We start from the raw sequence: 18,413 nt of genomic DNA, 5'->3' as shown, positions 1-18,413 counted from the left end.
ACTCCTCCTCAGCCTTGTTGCCTTTCTCTGGACACGCTCCAGCCCCTCATTTGCCTTCCTAAATTGGGGCCCAGAAATGGACACAGAACTCGAGGTGTGGCCTCACCAGTGCCGAGGACAGGGGAAGAATCCCTGCCCTGCTCCTGCTGTTGGCCACACCATTCCTGGTCCACGCCAGGAGCCATTGGCCTTCTTGCCCACCTGGGCACACTGCTGGCTCATGTCCAGTCTGCTGTCCATCAGTGCCCCCAGGTCCCTTTCTGCCTGCCCGCTGTCCAGCCACTCTGTCCCCAGCCTGTAGCACTGCAGGGCTTGTTGTGGCCAAAGCACAGGACCCGGCACTTGGACTCGTTCAACCTCACCTTGTTGGATTTGGGCCCTGGATCCAGCCTGTCCAGGTCTCTCTGCAGAGCCCTCCTACCCTCCAGCAGATCCACACTCACACCCAGATTGGTGTCATCTGCAGATTTGCTGATTGTGGACTCAGTCCCCTCATGCAGATCATCAGTGCAGACATTGAAATCCACGTTGGCTGGCTCTGACCCCTCGGCCATCCTATGGGTGCCCTGGGATGGCACTCAGGGTGATCTGTTCCATAACCTTGCCAGGCACCCAGGTCAGGCTGACAGGCCTGGAGTTGCCCAGCTCCTCCTTCCAGCCCTTCTTGGGGATGGGCTCACACTGGCACCTCCAGTCCTGTGGGACCTCCCTGGTAAGCCAGCACTGATGGTAAATGATGGAGAGCAGCTTGGGGAGCTCATCCACAGCTCCCTCATCCGCCTGGGATGGATCCCATCTGCTCCCAGAGACACCTGTGAGAATCTGAGAGGCTCAGCAGGTCCCCAGCTGCTTCCTCCTGGATTCCAGGGGGGCTGTTCTGCTCCCTGTGCTCATCTACCAGCTCAGGAGAACACTTGTCCAGAGGACAACCTGTCTGATTTTTGAGAAATGAGGGAAAGAAGGGGTTAAGTACCTCAGCCTTTCCCTCATATTTGGTAACCATATCCCCCAAAAAATGAATGGAGATTGTCCTTGTACCTCCTTTTGCCATTAATGTATTTGTAGAAACATTTTTATTATCCTTCACAAAAGTGGTCTGGTTAAGCCTTAAGCTTTCACCTCTCTAATTTTCTTTCTGCATGACCTAACAACATCCTTAAACATTTCCTGAGTTACCCGCCTCTCTATCCAAAGGTGATGCACCTTCTTTTTTCCCCAAGTTCCTGCAAAAGGCCCATCACATACAGAACTTCACCTGTTGGCTAAAGTACACCTCAGATGGGGAAAATACAAGAGTCTATATATTAAAAGAGGGAAAGCAAGCTAGTAAAGTAAAAGAAGAAGAGGCTGGGAAGGCTAGGAAAAACTGAGACCCCCTTGACCACTTACTTCCTCCTACCCTTGCAGTACCTCAAATTCCTCCTCCAATTCCTCTTGCTGTGGATCCAGTTCCTCCTCCTCTCCTAGTTGTCATTCCTTTACCACCTCCTAACCCAGTTATACCTCCACCACCTTCCCCTCTACCCTCTCCTTACTCTCTTTACCCTTCACTACTGTCCCCTTACCTCTACCATCTCATGCACTCCTTATTCACCAGCAAGTTCCTGCTCTGCCTCCCCCCCACAAATGAGAAGCCAAACAACATCTCACAATCTCATGCCCACGAGTGAAGTTACCCAGTCAGCCTCCACAGCTGATGTTGTAACACCTGGTCCAAAGTGACTGAAGTGGAAAAATTGTTCCCCCTCAGAGAAGTTCCCATGGGTGGGGTGGCCAGTGAGACTGGATTTGTAAACGCTCCCTTGACTGCGTCAAAAGTTAAAAACTTTAAGAAAGAATTGTGAAATTTAGTGGAAGACCCAGTAGGAATAGCAAATCAAATTGATCCATTTTTAGCCCTAATATTTATACATGGGGAGAATTGAACTCCATCTTTAACATCCTATTTTCCCCAGAAGAAACTCGATTAATAAGAACTGCAGGAATGAAAATTTGGGAGGCAGAAAACCAACCCAGGCCCCCAGGTGACCAAAAAATGCCTTTAGTGGAGCCTGACTGGGACCCTAATCAAGAAGAGGGGAGAAGAAATATGAGAGATTACAGGTCCCTGATGACCAGAGGGATAAAAGAATCAGTCCCTAGAGGGAGTAATACCAGGTTAGCTTTTTACAGCACTCAGGAAAAAGACGAGACCCCAGCACCATGACTTAATAGGCTAAAGCAAAACTTCCAGATTTACTCTGATTTTAACTCAGATAGCCCAGAAGGACAATCTCGGGTTCCCTGCAGTCAGGGATGACCCTGAGAATCCTTTTCTCCCAGCCTGATGTTTCCAAGAAGGAGTCTGAATACTTTGGCTCTGGTTTCCAAGGTTGTTTATTGTTTCTTATCTATAACATTTTTTCTCTGGCCTGCCAAGATCTTTTCAGCAGGTCAGACAGAGGCACACTCTCCATCCCAGGGCTGGTGTCTACGTTTTATCCTATGAACGATGTGTACTTTATTTATCATTATTTTCCAATACCTAAAGACACACAGCAGGAGACTTTCAACCAAAACAAATGCACCTTTTATTGAGTGCCCACAGCAGATGTAACAGAAGGATTAGAAAGGAGATAAAGGATAGAGAGAGAGAGAAAGGAGGGTTGGGTGGGGGGAATAGCTACCAAAAGAGAGATGAAATCCTCGTGGTCCGGCCAATAGATCCATCTGATCATGTCGGGGAGAATCTCAATGTCTTTGGTTAACTCAGGGCTCTTTTATAATCTACCACTGGGAGGGGAGAAGGACAGCACATGGAGGGAACAGTGGAGAATAAATCCATTGGGAACAGGTAAAGACAGCCCAGTTCTGAACAGCTCAAACCGGTGCCAGCAGTGAGCCGGGCCCGTTGTTTCAGGACTGGTTCCTATGGGAAACATCCCGCTTCCCATGGCAGACATCCCGCTCCAGTCAGGCCAGCACCCCTGGGTTAGAATTTGAAGGGTACTAGTCTCAGTCTCAGTCCTTGGGGAGGGCCTCAATCTCCATCCTTGACTGTGGTCGTGAGGCAGATGAGGGATCTTTGACCGTGTCCTACAGAATGACATCCCAAAGCATAAAAATTTTATGCATTTTCCCATAAAATTAAATGTAATAAATTAATAAATGATAACTATTTTTTCTTCTTTATAAAAGTATTATTCTATATTTGTATTACCCAATTTAAATTTTTGTATTTAAAAATCCGTACTTTTTTAGCAAGCAAAAAATTTATTGGTCATTGGTTCTAAGTAACACAATTCCCTTCATTAATTCATTAACCAGTGTGCTATTGATTTCTCTGTCTTTATGGTAATTAGTCCCATTTTCAATCCGTTTGTCATCTTTTTTACCATTTCACCGAAAGGGTAAAAGTGGCCTCTTCAGGGTCCATGGAGAACTTTCTGGGGCACGTTTGTGGCAGTTTTGGGTCTGGGGAGGGAATTCAGAGAGAACTTGAGGGTCTGGAGGATACTTGGGGGAGCCGGGTGAACACTTGGAGGGGCACTCAGAGATTCTGAGGGACAGTTGGGGGTCCGGAGCAGCACTTGGGGGTCCAGGGGGCCCTTGGAGGTCAGGAGGGGAATTTGGGGCCCTTCAGGGTCTGGGCGAGCCCTTGAAGGGCTCTGATGGGGCTCTCTCGGGCGCGAGGGGTGATGGGAGTTGTAGGCGCGGGTCTATTACAGTTTAACGGGGCCGCGGAGCATCAGGGGAGTTCGAGGCGCAGCTGCAATGGCTCTCAGTGAAGGCGCGGGGCATGACGGGAGATGAAGTCCCGACTGAAACAGCGCTGGACGTGCGCCGCGGAGCATGATGGAAGCCGTGGTCCCGGAAGTGGCTCGAACGCTTTGTTTGGAGGTGCGGGAAGCCTCTTGGCAGACACTTCTGCGTCCGAGCCGCGACTTGAGATCCTCGGGACAATGTAAACGGTTCGGGAGCAGTTGCGGGGAGCTCGGGGAGCTCTATCCGGGCTCTTTAGGGCACGGGGCACGGCAGGAGTTTTATGCGCGGGACTGTTCCGAGGGGCTCTGGGGCCGCGGGGGATGAGAGGAGATGAATTTCCAGAAGTGGCTGTACCGGGCACCTGTGGGGACAGGAGCACTCAGGGGGTCCGGGGACGCTTTTGGGGGGTTCCGAATGGGCGCTGAAGGGGCACTGAGGGAGCCTGGAGGGTCTGGCGGATACTAAAGAGACAAAGGGGGGGCGGGTCCCAGGGTTCTGTGGAGCGCAGAGCATGACGGGCGTTGTAGTCCCGGCTCCAATGGGTTCAATCGGGCCGCGGGGCATGACGGGAGTTGTAGGCAAAAAAAGGTAGTGCCAATATTAGACACCGCTTCCGAGGTCCTAAACCAGGCGCTGATTGCCTTTGAGCGGTGATGGGCGGGAGTCTCGGCAAATGGGATGCGGTGGAGACGGGAACAGCCCATTCAACTTCTCCAGTCCCTCCCAGTACAGCCCTGATCATCCCCAGTACAGACCAGTACAACCGCAGTACAGCCCAGTTCATCCCAAGTAGAACCCAGTACAACCCCAGTGCCCCTCCAACCCCTCCAGTACAGCCCAGTCCCTCCCAATACACCTGAGTTGATTCCCAGTCCCTCTCAGTTCCCCCCAATATCATCCACAGGATGCCCCAGTGTCCCCAGTATGTCCCAGTCCTCCCCAGTGTCACTCCCAGAGTGTGTCCCAGTGTCTCCCAGCATTCCCAGTGTCCCCAGTATGTCCCAGTCCTCCCCAGTGTTTCCAAGGACAGTTTAATTTCTCTCGCTGGCCGTAGCAGCCAAACCCAGCAGTGGGGTCAGTGCAGCGCCCATGGCCACAGCCCCTTGCAGGGGCTCAGTGCAGCTTGGGCTGATGATCCACCCTCACAGCTGGCCCAGGGCAGCTCTGCAGTGCCTTTGGTGGCACCTGGGGCTGGCACACACCTGAGCAGTGTGTCTGTTTGCAGTGGGAAACTCAGCAGTTTCAGATTGCTTCAGAAAAACCCAAAAAGGGCAAACCCCTCTTAGGCTGGGTGCAGCCAGCTCTGCAAGCACAGCAGGTCCCAGGGCAGTGAGGACAGACAGGATGGGGCTGGGATGTGGAGCAAGGTTGTCCACACTGGGTCAGAGCTCCAGGCACAGCTTCTGTGAGCAGGCCAGAGCTGCTGAGGAGAGACCCTGGGTCAATATCAATCACAGAATGCTGCAATCGCCTCTGCTCTAAAGAGAAATTTAATCAAAGACACCCTTTAAAATAGGAATGTATATTTTATTACTGCTCTTTGAAATCTTTCTCCATAACTGGACTAGGAAAACTTTAATTACCCTCTCGGGGCTTTGCTGTTGTTTACATCAGACTCAGTCCTTGAGAGTGTCTTGAAAAAACTTCTCAAGAACTCAAAGTTAAATTTAGACTCCAAAGTTTCTTGAATTTTTAATGGGTCCCACTGAGGGACATGACTGCCTGCCTGTGCCTGCCCACGCAAAGGCTCCTTCTGGGGGACATTCTGCACCTCAGCCCGGCCCTGGCAGGGAAATTCCTTTCTGTTTGGGTCCTGTCTGTTTTCCTATCTGCCTTTTGCTTTAATTCTTTCTTTCTCTGGCTGTTCTCCATTGTGCCAAAAGGATCCAGCATCTCTGAAACCTCCCTTCAGTCCCTCCCAGGTCTCCTCTGCTGTCCTCAGTCTCCACTCCACTGAGCACAGAGCTGCTTTGTGCCTGTACATGAATTTGCTATTTCAGAGGCTATTTCATTTATTCAGGCCAGAGCTCTAGTCATGGATAACTCCCAGCCTCACATGGTCATGTAATTCTACCAGCGAGTTGCTTCTATACAGTCACTAAATGTGAATTACAATTTACCCATTTCCATAAAACCAACCGCAAATTCCCAGATTCAGTCCTTGTTTTCTCTATCCCTGCACCCTTGAGCCAGATATCTTCTTCTCCTCTTCCACCCATTCCTGCTGGGAAAGCAGCCCCTGCACGCCTTGTTCCTGTGCTGAAAGTTCACAGGCACAGTAAAAACTGAATTCACCCTTTTGGTATCAGCCCCAGGCTTTGTGTGGGCAGGCAGAGGCAGGCAGGAGGCAGAGCTGTCAGCAAAGGAAGGGCCCAGCCAGGTGGGGCAGCCGGGGGATGCCGACAGCCTGCAGGGACAGAGGCGCAGGGCAGGGACACCGTGGGACAGCCTGGGCTGCACAGGGCACAGGGATGGGCAGCAGCTGCAAGACAGCCCTGCCAGAGCCAACTTGGGCAGCACTTTGGCCGTGGCTGCTGGGCCTGGGCCTGAGGCAGGAGCAGGGGAAAAGTGACCCTTGCAGGCCTGGGGCCTCATTGCCTCCTTGTCCCTGCTCAGCAGCCTGGCAGGGGCCGCCCCATGCTCCTGCCCTTGGCATTGCACATCCCCACATGCCAGTGCCCATCCTGGGAAGAGCCCTGAGCAAGGAGGGAGGGACAGGATCTGCCTGGCCAGGGGCTGGGGCTCAGGCCTTGGCCCTTGGCATTCCTCAAACACATCCAGCTTTGCTCAGCACCAGAGACACCTTTGCCTTGTTTGTCCCCAGCTGTCATCACTGCCTCCAGTGTTCTGCTCTAACTGGAACCTGAGGACACTTTCCCAGTGGTGTCCCTCATTGTGGGAGCCATTAAAACTTCAAGAAAATTTGGAGTTTAAATTTAACTTTGTGTTATTGACTCTCAAAGACTGAGTCTGATGTAAACAACAGCAAAGCCCCGAGAGGGTAATTAAAGTTTTCCTAGTCCAGTTATGGAGAAAGATTTCAAAGAGCAGTAATAAAATATACATTCCTATTTTAAAGGGTGTCTTTGATTAAATTTCTCTTTAGAGCAGAGGTGATTGCAGCATTCTGTGATTGATATTGACCCAGGGTCTCTCCTCTGCAGCTCTGGCCTGCTCACAGAAGCTGTGCCTGGAGCTCTGACCCAGTGTGGACAACCTTGCTCCACATTGCCCAGCCCCGTCCTGTCTGTCCTCACTCCCCTGGGCCCTGCTGTGCTTGCAGAGCTGGCTGCACCCAGCCTCAGAGAGGTTTTCCCTTTTAGTACTTTTTGCAGCAATCTGAAACTGCTGAGTTTCCCCAGTGCAAACAGACACAGTGCTCAGGTGTGTGCCAGCCCCAGGTGCCACCGAAGGCACTGCAGAGCTGCCCTGGGCCAGCTGTGAGGGTGGATCATCAGCCCAAGCTGCACTGGGCCCTGCAAGGGGCTGTGGCCATGGGCACTGCACTGACCCCACTGCTGGGTTTGGCTGCCACGGCCACCGTGAGAAATGAAACTGTCCTTGGAAACACTGGGGAGGACTGGGACATACTGGGGAACACTGGGAACGCGGTGGGAGATACTGGGACATACTGGGAGTGACACTGGGGAGGACTGGGACATACTGGGGACACTGGGAACGCTGTGGGAGATACTGGGACATACTGGGAGTGGCACTGGGGAGGACTGGGACATACTGTGGACACTGGGGCATTGCGGAGAAAACTGGGGACACTGGGGCATCCTGTGGATGACATTGGGATGAACTGGGAGGGACTGGAAATACACTCAGGTGCATTGGGAGGGACTGGGCTGTACTGGGTTCTACTTCGGATAAACAGGGCTGTACTGGGGTTGTACTGGTCTGTACGGGGAATGAACTGGGCTGTACTGGGAGGGACTGGACAGGTTGAATGGGCTGTTCCCGCCTCCACCGCATCCCATTTGCCGGGACTCCCGCCCATCACCGCTAGGAGCCAATCAGCGCCAGAGATCGGAGACTGGGGCACGGTGCCTACGGTAGCCAAACCTCCCGTCATGCCCCACGGCCCCATTGGAGCCAGGACTACAACGCCCGTCATGCCCCGCGCTCCACAGAACCCCCCCCGGGATCCGCCACCCCTTTGTTCCTTAAGTGTTCCCCAGACCCTCCAGGATCCCTCAGTGCCCCCTCAGCGCCCATTTGGGACCCCCCCTAAAAGCGTCCCCGGACCCCCTGAGTGCTCCCGACCCCACACATGCCCGGTACAGCCGCTTCTGGAAATTCATCTCCTCTCCTCCACCGTGGCCTCAGAGCCCCTCAGAACACAGTCCCGGCCTAAAACTCCTGCCATGTCCCTGCCCTAAAGAGCCCGGTTAGAGCTCCTCGAGTTCCCCCCAAGCGCTGCCGAACCGTTTACGTTCCTCCGAGGATCTCAAGTCGCGACTCGGATGCAGAGCGGCCCGCCAAGTGACTTCCCGGACCCCCAAACAACGCGTTGAAGCCACTTCCGGGACTACAGCTCCCATCATGCTCCGCGGCGCATGTCCAGTGCTCTTCCAGCCGGGACTTCATCTCCCGTCACACCCCGCGCCCCACTGAGAGCCATTGCAGCTGCGCCTCGATCTCCCGTGATGCTCCACGGCCCCGTTAAACTGCATTAGACCCACCCCCCCTCCCCCCCCCGCAATAACAACTCCCATCAGCCCCCGCTCCCCAGCGAGCCCCCTCAGAGTCCCCCAAGGCCCCGCTCAGACCCCGAAGGGCCCCAAATTCCCCTCCCTGACCTCCAAGGGCCCCCCTGGACTCCCAAGTGCTTCCCCGGACCCCGAACTGTCCCTCAGAATCCCTGAGTGCCCCTCCAAGTGCCCACCCGGCTTCCCCAAGTGTCCTTCAGACACTCAAGTTCTCTCTGAATTCCCTCTCCAGACCCAAAACTGCCCGAAATGTGCCCCAGAAATGTCTCTACGGACCCCGAAGTGGCCCCTTTTATCCTGTCTGTGAAAATTATAAAAAAGAAAACAAAAGGATTTAAAATAGGACTGATTAGCATAAAGAAGGAAAAATCAATAGCTACACTTCTCAATGAATTAATGTTGGGGATTGTGTTACTTAGGACTAATGACCAATAAATTTTTTGCTTGCTAAAATGCTGTGGATTTTTAAATATAAATATTAAAATTTCATATTACAAATATAGAATAATACTATTTTAAATAAGAAAAATAGTTACAATTTTCCTAATTCCATAAATTATATTTTTAAGGGGAAATGCATAATTACTACTATGTTTTGGGATGTCAGTCTGTAAGAGATGGTCCAAGATCCCTCATCTGCCTCACAGCCGCCATCAAGGACGGAGATTGAAGGCCCCTCTAGGACTGAGACTGAGACCCTTCAAATTCTAACCCAGGGGTGCTGGCCTGACTGGAGCGGGATGTCTGCCATGGGAAGCGGGATGTTTCCCATAGGAACCAGTCCTGAAACAATGGGCCCTGCTCACTGCTGGCACCGGTTTGTGCTGTTCCAAACTGGACTGTCTGTACCTGTTCCCAATGGATTTATTCTCCACTGTTCCCTCAATGTGCTGTCCTGCTCCCCTCCCAGCGGTAGATTATAAAAGAGCCCTGAGTTAACCAAAGACTTTGAGATTCTCCCCGACGTGACCAGACAGATTTATTGGCCAGACCACGAGGATTTCATCTCTCTGTTGGCAGCCATTCCCCCCCTCCTTTTCTCTGTCTCTCTGTCCTTTATCTCCTTTCTAATCCTTCTGTTGCATCTGCTGTGGGCACTCCATAAAAGGTGCATTTGTTTTGGTTAATACTGAAAGTCCCCTGCTGTGTGTCTTTGCACCCTGAGATCAGTGAAACGAACCATCGTGACCCCCCTTGTACCAGGGGATGGTGGCATGGCCTGATGGGGTTGCTGCCCACAGCATGTGAACGTGATCTTCTTGGTGGTGACTGCACTGGTTCATCTGCTCTTGCTTTCTGGTCTCCCTATCCCAGAATTACCTGTTCCACCTGCTTTTCTTATATTGTGGTTCTCTGTAATTCCTTCAATAGTCTGGCCTTCCTACATTCATTCTTGGAATAGGGGATCATCACCTCCCCATCATAGCGAGTGCATTTGAATGCACTTGAATGCATTTTGCCTGCATTCCAAATAAGGTCCCTGTTTTTGATTTGCTGGGGAATCCCTGTTTGTATTTTCTACCTCTGTTGAGGTGGGATTGAAGGTATTGGAGATGATATTTGACGTTTAGATTCAGGTGGTTTTTGTTTCTTATCAGTGACACAGCCTCACCACCATGAGTTCTGCAGCCTTTCATCTAAGGCACAAAATGGCTCCCTATCTCTTGTTACAAGGCCTGGATGGTGCCAAGGAGACCATGGTGATACTGGGGATCCAAGGAGACCGTGGTGACACCAGGGACACTCATGGAACCATGGGCATTGTGACACAGCAGGGCTTCATGGAACCAAGGAGTCAATTGGGACTCTACCAAACCTCATGGAACCAAGGGCCCATTGTGACACTGAAGAACTTCAGGGAACCAAGAGTCTCTTGTGACACAGGGGGTACTCATGAAACCATGGAGACCATTTTGAAACTTCAAGGCCTAATGGAACCAAAGGGTCATTGTGGCACTTCTGAGCCTTGGAAGCAAAGGGACCACAGTGACACAGTGGGGCTCTGTGGAACCATGGGGCCGTGGTGACGGTGTGGAGTGTCATTGAACCAACTGCCCATGGTGACACTGCAGGGCCTGATGGAATCATGGACACCATTGTGACACTACAGGGCGTCATGGAAGCAAGGGGCCATTGTCACACTCTGGGGCCTCTTGGGATCCACGGGTAGTTGGGATACCATGGAAATTATGGCAACTGTGGCACCATGAAACCAAGGAGACCATTGTGACACTACAGGACCCCATGGAAATAAGGATTCATGGAACAGTGCAGGACACATGGAACCGAGGGGCCATTGTGAAGCTGTGGAACCAAAAGAGCCCATTGTGACACTGTGGGCCCCCATGGATCCAAATGTCCATTTTGACATTGCAGGGCCCCATGGAATCCTGGAGACCACTGTGAAACTCTGAGGCCTTGTTGAATGATGAAGTGTCCCTGCAGGGCCTGATGGAACCAATGAGACCCCATAGAGCCAAGGGTCCATTGTGACCCTGTGGTACCAAGGTGTCGCGGGTTCACCCAGGCCAATTGCCAGGCATCCATGTGGGCTGCTCACTCACTCCCCTCTGCAGCTGGACAAAGAAAATTTAATAAAGGGTTTGTGGGTTGAGATAAGGACTGGGAGAGATCACTCATCAAATACTGTCCTGGGAAAAACAGGCTTAGCTTAGAGATGTGAAATTCATTTATTAATAACAAAGTCAGAGCAGGAAAAGGGGAAATAAAATATGCCCCTCACCTCTCTCCAGCTCTGCCTCCTACCCCAGCCATGCAGGGAGTCAGGGAATGAGGGTTATGGTCAGTTCATCACCCATGGCTTCTGCCCCTGCTCAGGGAGAGGAGTGGTTCCCCTGCTGCACCGTGGGTCCCTCCCAAGGGAGACAGTTCTGCAGGACCTTCTCCCATGTGAGTCCATTTCAGGGGCAGCAGCCCTCTGCAAACTGCTGCAGTGTGAGTCCATGCCAGGGACAACAGTCCTTCCCAAACTGCTGCAGCATGGGTCACTCTTCCAGGGGGTGCATTCCTCCAGGGACAGGCTGCTCCAGCCTGGGAGCAGGGCCCCTCTCTCCATGGCTCTCCTGCAGGGTGCCTGGGTCTCCAGGGCCTGGAGCACCTCCTGCCCCTCCTTCTGCACCGACCTTGATGTCTGCAGAGTTGTTCTTCTCACATCTCACATGTTCTCCCTCTGCTCTCCTCTGACTGGAGTTAAAACTGCGCCACAATCTCCATTTTGATTTCTTTTTAAATCTGATATCACAGAGGCATTGCCACCATTTGTAACTGGCCCAGCCTTTGCCAGCAGCAGGTCCGTCTTTGAAGCCACCAGGAATTGGCTGTGCCAGACACGGTGGAAGCTTCCAGCAGCTTCTCACAGGAGCCATCCCTGTGCCCCCCTGTGAAATACAAAGCTGTGTTTCGTGTCAGGTACATACTGGCAACGTGGTATTTGTGATTGTAATATGGGTGGAAACCGACCATGGAACAGGTATAAAGATGAATTCTAATAATTACTGAGGAAAGCAAAGCATGGAAGAAGGCCTTTGAACCTATTCTTTGTTTGTAATTAACCTTGATAAGTCTTAAAGTGATATAGGAGCTTTTGAATTAACGCTTTTAGGATATTGCTTTTGGACAGGAACTTTCTGCTGGTAGCTAAGCCTTAAAGAGTTTTGCAATAAGAATAACCTTTTGAAGTATAATTTGAGAATACTGCTTGTAGTAAGGATCTTTGAAACTATAGCTTTAGAATATATAAAAGGAATCGTGCTTATCTCACACCTTAACAAAAGAGTGAAAAGCAGCTTGAGAAAGGAAGATGAACATCAGCTCAAGGATTCATGATTTCGACCAAGGGTAGCTGGACATCACTGTTATGAGATTTATAGTCCTTGCAAATAAAAGGTGGACCCACATCTGTAATCTGGACCTCACCATCTGGGAGATTTCCTCCTTCTTTCGGAAACCGAACCACCACCATCTGGGGATACTCCTTTCTGGGATACATCCTGAGAAAAATTAATTCACAATAGGTATAGAATTGGGATGTAAAAATTGGGAATAGAAACTGCTGAGAAAGCTGATGAGTACCCCTATAAATACCTGTAAGCCTCAACTATCAGTGTGCAGTTGGAGGGAAACCTTCCCCTACTGTACCCAGCGCTGTATTGCTCATGCTTTACCATATTAATTAATAAATTGATTGCTGCTTGAATATTGGCCTAGTCAAGCTTCTCATTTATAACACAGTGCTCAGTGGCTGCTCGAGGGGTCTCTGTACCTCATGCCCTGGGAATGCTTGGGAGGGGCTGGAGGGATTGTCCCTGTCCCTGTCACCCCAGGCCATTCCCAGGGGGTCTCCATCGTTCTCACCCCAGGGAATGCCTGGGGGTTCCCCTCCCCCTCATACCCTGTGCCAGGGACTGCTCGGGGCAGTCTCTGTCCCTCTCAGCCCAGGGGATGCTCGGGGAGTCTCCATCCCTCTGGCCTCAGGGAATGCCTGTGCAGGGCTTGGGACCAGGGGCTCTGTGTCCCTCTCACCGCTGAGGGTGCTCGGGGCTGGGGGGGCCCTCTGACCTTCTCACACCTGAGTGAAGGTGCAAATGAGATCATGGGAACGCAACCTGTGGATCTGCTCGAACTTGGATTGTACTGAACAAGAAATGGAAAGGAGGGAGGGAGAGAAATAAATCAGAAATGTTCTCAGAGAGAAAGAAATATGAAAAGCCTCCGGCCCCAACTCCGCGGCTCCCGGGGACACCCTTCACAGTTCTAGCCAATCAGAGGAAGCGCTGAACAATTCCCAGCCAACCAGAGCTTTTCTCGCCGATGACTCACCGGTTGCCAGGCGGGCCCGCAGAGCCCGGCGGCCCCCGAGCGGAATTTGGGGCTCGGGCCGGGGGACGGATCCGCCCCGGGAGGGTCCCCGAGCCCCTGCCCAGCCCTGGGGCCGATCGGGGGCTCCCCCACCCAGCAGCCGGTGCTGCGGGGCCGCGGGGCAGAGCGGTGGGAAAGGGGGTTCCGGGCTGGCAGCGGAGGAAAAGCGGGAGCAAGAGGAGGGAGAGGAGGAGCAGGAGCGGGAGAATGGCGGCGCTCGCAGCGCCCGCACGCCGAGCCTGCAGCACCCCCTGCCCCGGGAGCATCGCCCCCAGCCCCGAGCCGCAGGGGAGGGCGGAGGCCGAGCTCGCCCCGGCTCCAGCCAGGGGTCTCCTGGAGGATTTTTTGGAGAGTGTTCAGAGCCGGCAGATCCCGGACTCGAGCCCCGGATATCTCTGGGCTCCCCAAGAGGAGCTTTTTCGGGGGGAGAGGAGCCGCGATCGCCCCTCGGGAGGGTCCCGGGGGTCCACATGGGGATGGCCCGGTACCGACGGGGCGGGACATTGGTTTTGGGGATCCCCGTGAGAGCCGGGGCTGTGGAACGGGAGACCCCCGGGGCGGGGAGAGGGGAAGGGGCGATATCGGAGCTGGGGGACCCCCGGCAGCCCGGAAATGAGGCGGGGACGGGACCCCCTGACCCTGACAGGGGCGTGTCCTGGGGTGACTTCGTGATGCTCGTACCCCATCGGTCTGTTTAGCCCAGAAATGAGTTCTGCACCTTTCAGGCCGGTTCTGAGAGCGAAGGGGAGGAGGAAAAAGCTGCAGTTTGTTTTCATACACTTCACTCACTCCTCCACATTCCGGCTCCTGGACTGTTGTGATGCCTTAAGGAGCTGGAACAGAGGCCACATGGAGTTAAGAGGAATAAAGTTGATTTTTATTGAAGTGCCTTCAAAGGCCACACCCTGGCAGCAGAGGAGCCACAGCTGTGGCTCTGCCTGGATGGCTCCAAGATGGGAGCAAAAGAGGGCTTGGTCATGAGATCTCACATTTAAACAAGTTTTAGTCCATTTGTATATAGAAGTTAACTGCTCAATTAATAGTTTCAAATTATGAAGTTGCATCTTCCTTGTTTGCATGCCTGCTGTCCTCTTTTCACATTGTTTATGCTTTGGGCCTGAAGTTTTAAGAGATTGTCCTTGAATCTCCAGCTAGAACAGGATTGTTTTGTCTTCACCACCCTGTGAAAAGATCCCAGTAACATTTAACATAAAGCTAAGAGCTGCACATCAAAACAGAATGGAAAAATTTAAAACCTAAGGTATCAGTTGTCTGCAGTTGGACAGACAGCAGGACAGAGCTCTCCTTTGCTTTTAGTTAGTTTTAGCTCGCTGAGGCAGAGAAGTTCCCCCAACTGTGGTTTTTCTTTTTCTTTGGAGCTGTTTAAAGCTGCTCTGCACTGAACACCCAGAACACCACTGGCAGCACACACCTGTGGCCCACCAGGCTGAGCCTGGGCCGCGGCAGTTCCAGTGCTGGAGGGGCCGTTAACAGACTGATAAGAGACTGATAAGAGACTGAGTGAGCGGAGCTACAGCCCACGGAGGGACTTTCTGAGTTTGTAATCTCTTTTGGAGCGGCAAGAGGTTTTATTTTTTAATATTGTTCATTTTTTGTGCTGGTGAATGCTTTGCCTGTTAAATAAACCGGTTTTCCCCCTTTTCTCCATGGAAATATTTTCTCGATCTGGTTGGAGGAGGCGCCGCTTGAATCTGCTTTCTAGAGGAAACGCTTTTGGAGATTTTCTCCCAAATTTGCCCTAAACCAGGAGAGGGTGGTGGGAAGAGGGGAGAGCCCCTAGTGACAGGACTGGGGTGAGGCTGGAGAAGGGGACCCCAAAACCCCCCAGCATCCCTAAGCAGGACCCTAGAGAGGGGGAATCCCCAGTGCCCATGGGATCTCCAACAGCCCTGAGACAGAGGACCACCAGAACCCCAGAGACTGGAAATTGGAAAATCCTGGTGGCTTTTTTTGATTCACTCTTGATTTTTGAAGGATTTTATGGGCACCAGATGACTTCTAGTGATGGACTTGGGTGGGAGGAATCTCCAACCCAAGGCATTCACACCTTGTTTTTCCCCAAACCAGGATTTGCCATTCCCAAACCTTGGCAAGATGGAGGAGGAGAAGGCTTGGAGGAAGAGGAAGATGGCCCAGGACACCCAGGCAGGTGAGGAGGAAGTCAGTGCCCCTTTCCCCTCTCTCCTGCTCCATCCCCCAGCCCAGCACAGCCCCCGGCTGCAGGACAACCCTGCTGCCAAGCCCGTCCTGCTGGGCATGCACTGGGGGGATCTCCTTCCCCTTTCGGGTAGCACGGAGGCAAATCCCATCCTCTCTTTGTCCTTCTTTCCCCAGGGAAGGAGCTGAGGATGGAGACCAGGGAGGAAAAATCCCCACAGCAGAACCTCATGGAAGAGGCTGTTTTGAGTGACTCCACAGTGCAGGAACCCAATGTGGAGGAAAAGCCCCGGCAATTCCGCACAAGGAGGGGCTGCAAACCCAGCCCAGGGTGCTCTGAGGAGGAAAGACCCACCCTGAACCAGGAAGGTGGACAGAGCTTCAGCCAGAGCTCAGAGCTGGTGGCCCATGAGCAGCTTCATGCCTGCGAGAGGCCGTATGAGTGCTTGGAGTGTGGGAAGAGCTTCAGGAAGAGATTCAACCTGATCTGCCACCAGAGGATCCACACTGGGGAACGGCCCTACGAGTGCTCGGAATGTGGGATGAGCTTCAGCCACAGGTCTGACCTGGTTGTCCACCAGAGGTTCCACACCGGGGAGAAGCCCTACGAGTGTCCCCAGTGTCAGAAGAGGTTTCACACCAGCACCCACCTCCTCGTACATGAGCGGATTCACACAGGGGAGAGGCCCTTCTGCTGCCCTGAATGCGGGATGGGCTTCAGGCACAAATCCACCCTCGTCACCCACCGGCGCATCCACACTGGGGAGAGGCCCTACGAGTGTCCCCAGTGTGGGAAGAGCTTCTCAGACCGCTCGTTCTTTACCCGACACCAACGGAGGCACCGGTAAGGGCAGCCCTGTGAGTGCCCCAGCTGCAGGGGGAGCTTCATGCACTGCTCCAGCTTCTTCCCCCATGGGAGGACCCACGTTGGTCAGAGCCCTGGCCATCCACATTCCCGGTGATCAGCATTGGGAAGGCGGCTGGACTTTCTTTTTTTTTGACCCTAATTTTCTTTGGATTCACCTTCATCTCTTTAAAACAGAGAAAACTGGGGTAAAACTCAATAAATTCATCAAGGGCATCTAAAGCCTCACTTTTTACTTGTGTTTCAGGGCAATCTGGGATTCAGGGAGATAATTGGGAGAATTTGGGGGTATTTGATGTACTTGTTTCCCTTTCTTGGCACTAAAAGAGACAAGAGGATTTAATCTGTCACCTCAATGCCACTGAAAACTACTCAATCCCACCCCAAAATTCCTTGATTCCACAGCTCTTTGGTGTGGAATGGGGTTGGAAGGGGATTGAGCAAAGTGGCCTTCAAATCAGGAGGCTTGACATGGGCATTAGGTGGGGCAGGATGGGTGGGATGGGGTTTGGGAGGTGGGAAATGGGGGAACATATGGCTTGGGAAGGGGGCGTTGATGTCCAGGAGGGGTGGGATGGGTTGGGGATTGACTGGGGAGGTGGGCTGGGGTCTGGAATGAGACAGCCAAAGTTTGGGGATGATGAAGGGAGGGGAGCCCATTACTGAATGAGTTCTTGAATAATCCACATTCCTGAAGAGATTTTGGAGTATCTCATGTTTCTTAGGCAGTTTTGGGCACTCCCCAGCTCTTGGGGGTCTTTCCTGAGAGCAGCTCCTTGGACCCCCATTGCCAGGGGTGGTTGCCTTGGGCACGAGCTCAGAGCTGTATCCAGAGTCTGTTGCCTTGGTGCTGGAGAGCAGAGAAATGATGAACAGCCCCACACATCTCCAGTGTGTTTGGGGGCAGGGAGAGTTCTGCATAGGTGGGGTGGTCACTGCCCCACCCCAGCCACTGCAGCCTCTGGCCCAGCCCCAAAGTGGCTGCCAAGCCCCTGGCACCCCAAAAACCCCACCTGAGAGAGGGACCAGAGCAGGTCTGGCTGTGACACGGGTGTGACACTGACACATCCCACAGCCCCAGAGCTCACAGCAGCTGAGATCCATGACTGACTGTGGATCTCTGTCTCCCTCTCTCTCTTCTCCTGACTTCATCTTCTCGAAATCTGGATAAGTTGAAGTTGGACAGGTTAGAGTTTGCTAAGTCAGTGCTTTATGAAGTGATTTACTGCAATTCAATGCTATTTAAAATTTTCCAAGTACCTCATTCTCTGAAGTTTGCAACTAAATTTTGTTCTCCACCCTCCTGAGAAGATGTTTTCTCTCCTTGGCCATCTGTCCTGCAGGCTGTGCCCCCAGGGCGTGCTGCTCCTGGCCGGCTGCACTCACCCATCTCGCTGTGCCCCAGCATTTCTCACCCAGCGTTTCTGTGCCCTCCCTGGGCTCCCTGCACCCAGCGCTGCCGGCTCCTGGCACACAGAGCCGGGGCAGGAGCCCACCCTGCCAAGGGGCTCTGGAGCAGGGCGGGGGCTGCAATGGCTTCTGAGCTCAGCAGCTGCTCTTGGCATGGTTCCATGGAGACTGAGCGCAGCAACGCTGCTGAGCATTGTCCCTGCTGAGGGTCACACTCTGCCGGGGCACATTCCCTGCCTGCAGGATTCGTGCCTGACCCAAGCGCTGCACTTGTGTCTCCAGCATTGCTTTCCAACAAAAACAGGGGAAGGCAAACTGTGCTGGTCATGGTATTTTAGTGTGTCTAAAACTCGCTAAGTTATTGATCTTAGAGGTGAGATGCATTTAGAACTCATGGCATGGAGAAGTATTGCAAGATGGAAAAGAGGAGCATAGAAATAAACTGAGGAAAACATTTCAGATGGTTTCTTTCCATTTTCATTTCACTTCTAGAAAGCTGGTTCCATTTTCCAGGAATCTTCTCCACAGTCCTGTCTGCTCTTCTCAAAAACCTTTCCTGGAAAACGAGGTCAAGCTCCTGTCACAAGATGTGCCACCAACTGCGGCTTCTCTTGGCTTTCCAC

The 18,413-nt window shown here is 52.6% G+C and overlaps 2 protein-coding genes across 2 annotated transcripts in view; both read left to right on the top strand.

Annotated features, from left to right (window-relative positions):
- Nucleotides 1–8,236, top strand: part of LOC134433370 (olfactory receptor 14J1-like) — a gene marked incomplete at its 5' end in the record, with an annotated part of 70,251 nt that extends 62,015 nt beyond the window's left edge. The window contains one exon of the mRNA XM_063182225.1: nucleotides 8,132–8,236. Coding sequence (XP_063038295.1) covers nucleotides 8,132–8,236 — 105 coding nt within the window. The remainder of the gene's footprint in view (nucleotides 1–8,131) is intronic.
- Nucleotides 8,237–15,694: 7,458 nt separating this feature from the next.
- Nucleotides 15,695–16,431, top strand: LOC134433466 (gastrula zinc finger protein XlCGF9.1-like). Its single transcript, XM_063182321.1, has one exon. It carries the CDS (start codon nucleotides 15,707–15,709, stop codon nucleotides 16,361–16,363), a length of 657 nt encoding a protein of 218 aa, XP_063038391.1. The 5' UTR covers nucleotides 15,695–15,706; the 3' UTR covers nucleotides 16,364–16,431.
- The last annotated feature ends 1,982 nt before the right edge of the window (nucleotides 16,432–18,413 follow it).

Source organism: Melospiza melodia, unplaced genomic scaffold, assembly GCF_035770615.1.
Source record: "Melospiza melodia melodia isolate bMelMel2 unplaced genomic scaffold, bMelMel2.pri scaffold_18, whole genome shotgun sequence".
NCBI classification, from domain to species: domain Eukaryota; kingdom Metazoa; phylum Chordata; class Aves; order Passeriformes; family Passerellidae; genus Melospiza; species Melospiza melodia.
This window is presented reverse-complemented; position numbering and strand designations above follow the sequence as displayed.

Coding starts and splice junctions, on each gene's coding strand:
- LOC134433466 (XM_063182321.1), top strand. CDS start 15,707: ATGGAGACCAGGGAGGAAAAATCCCCACAGCAGAACCTCATGGAAGAG.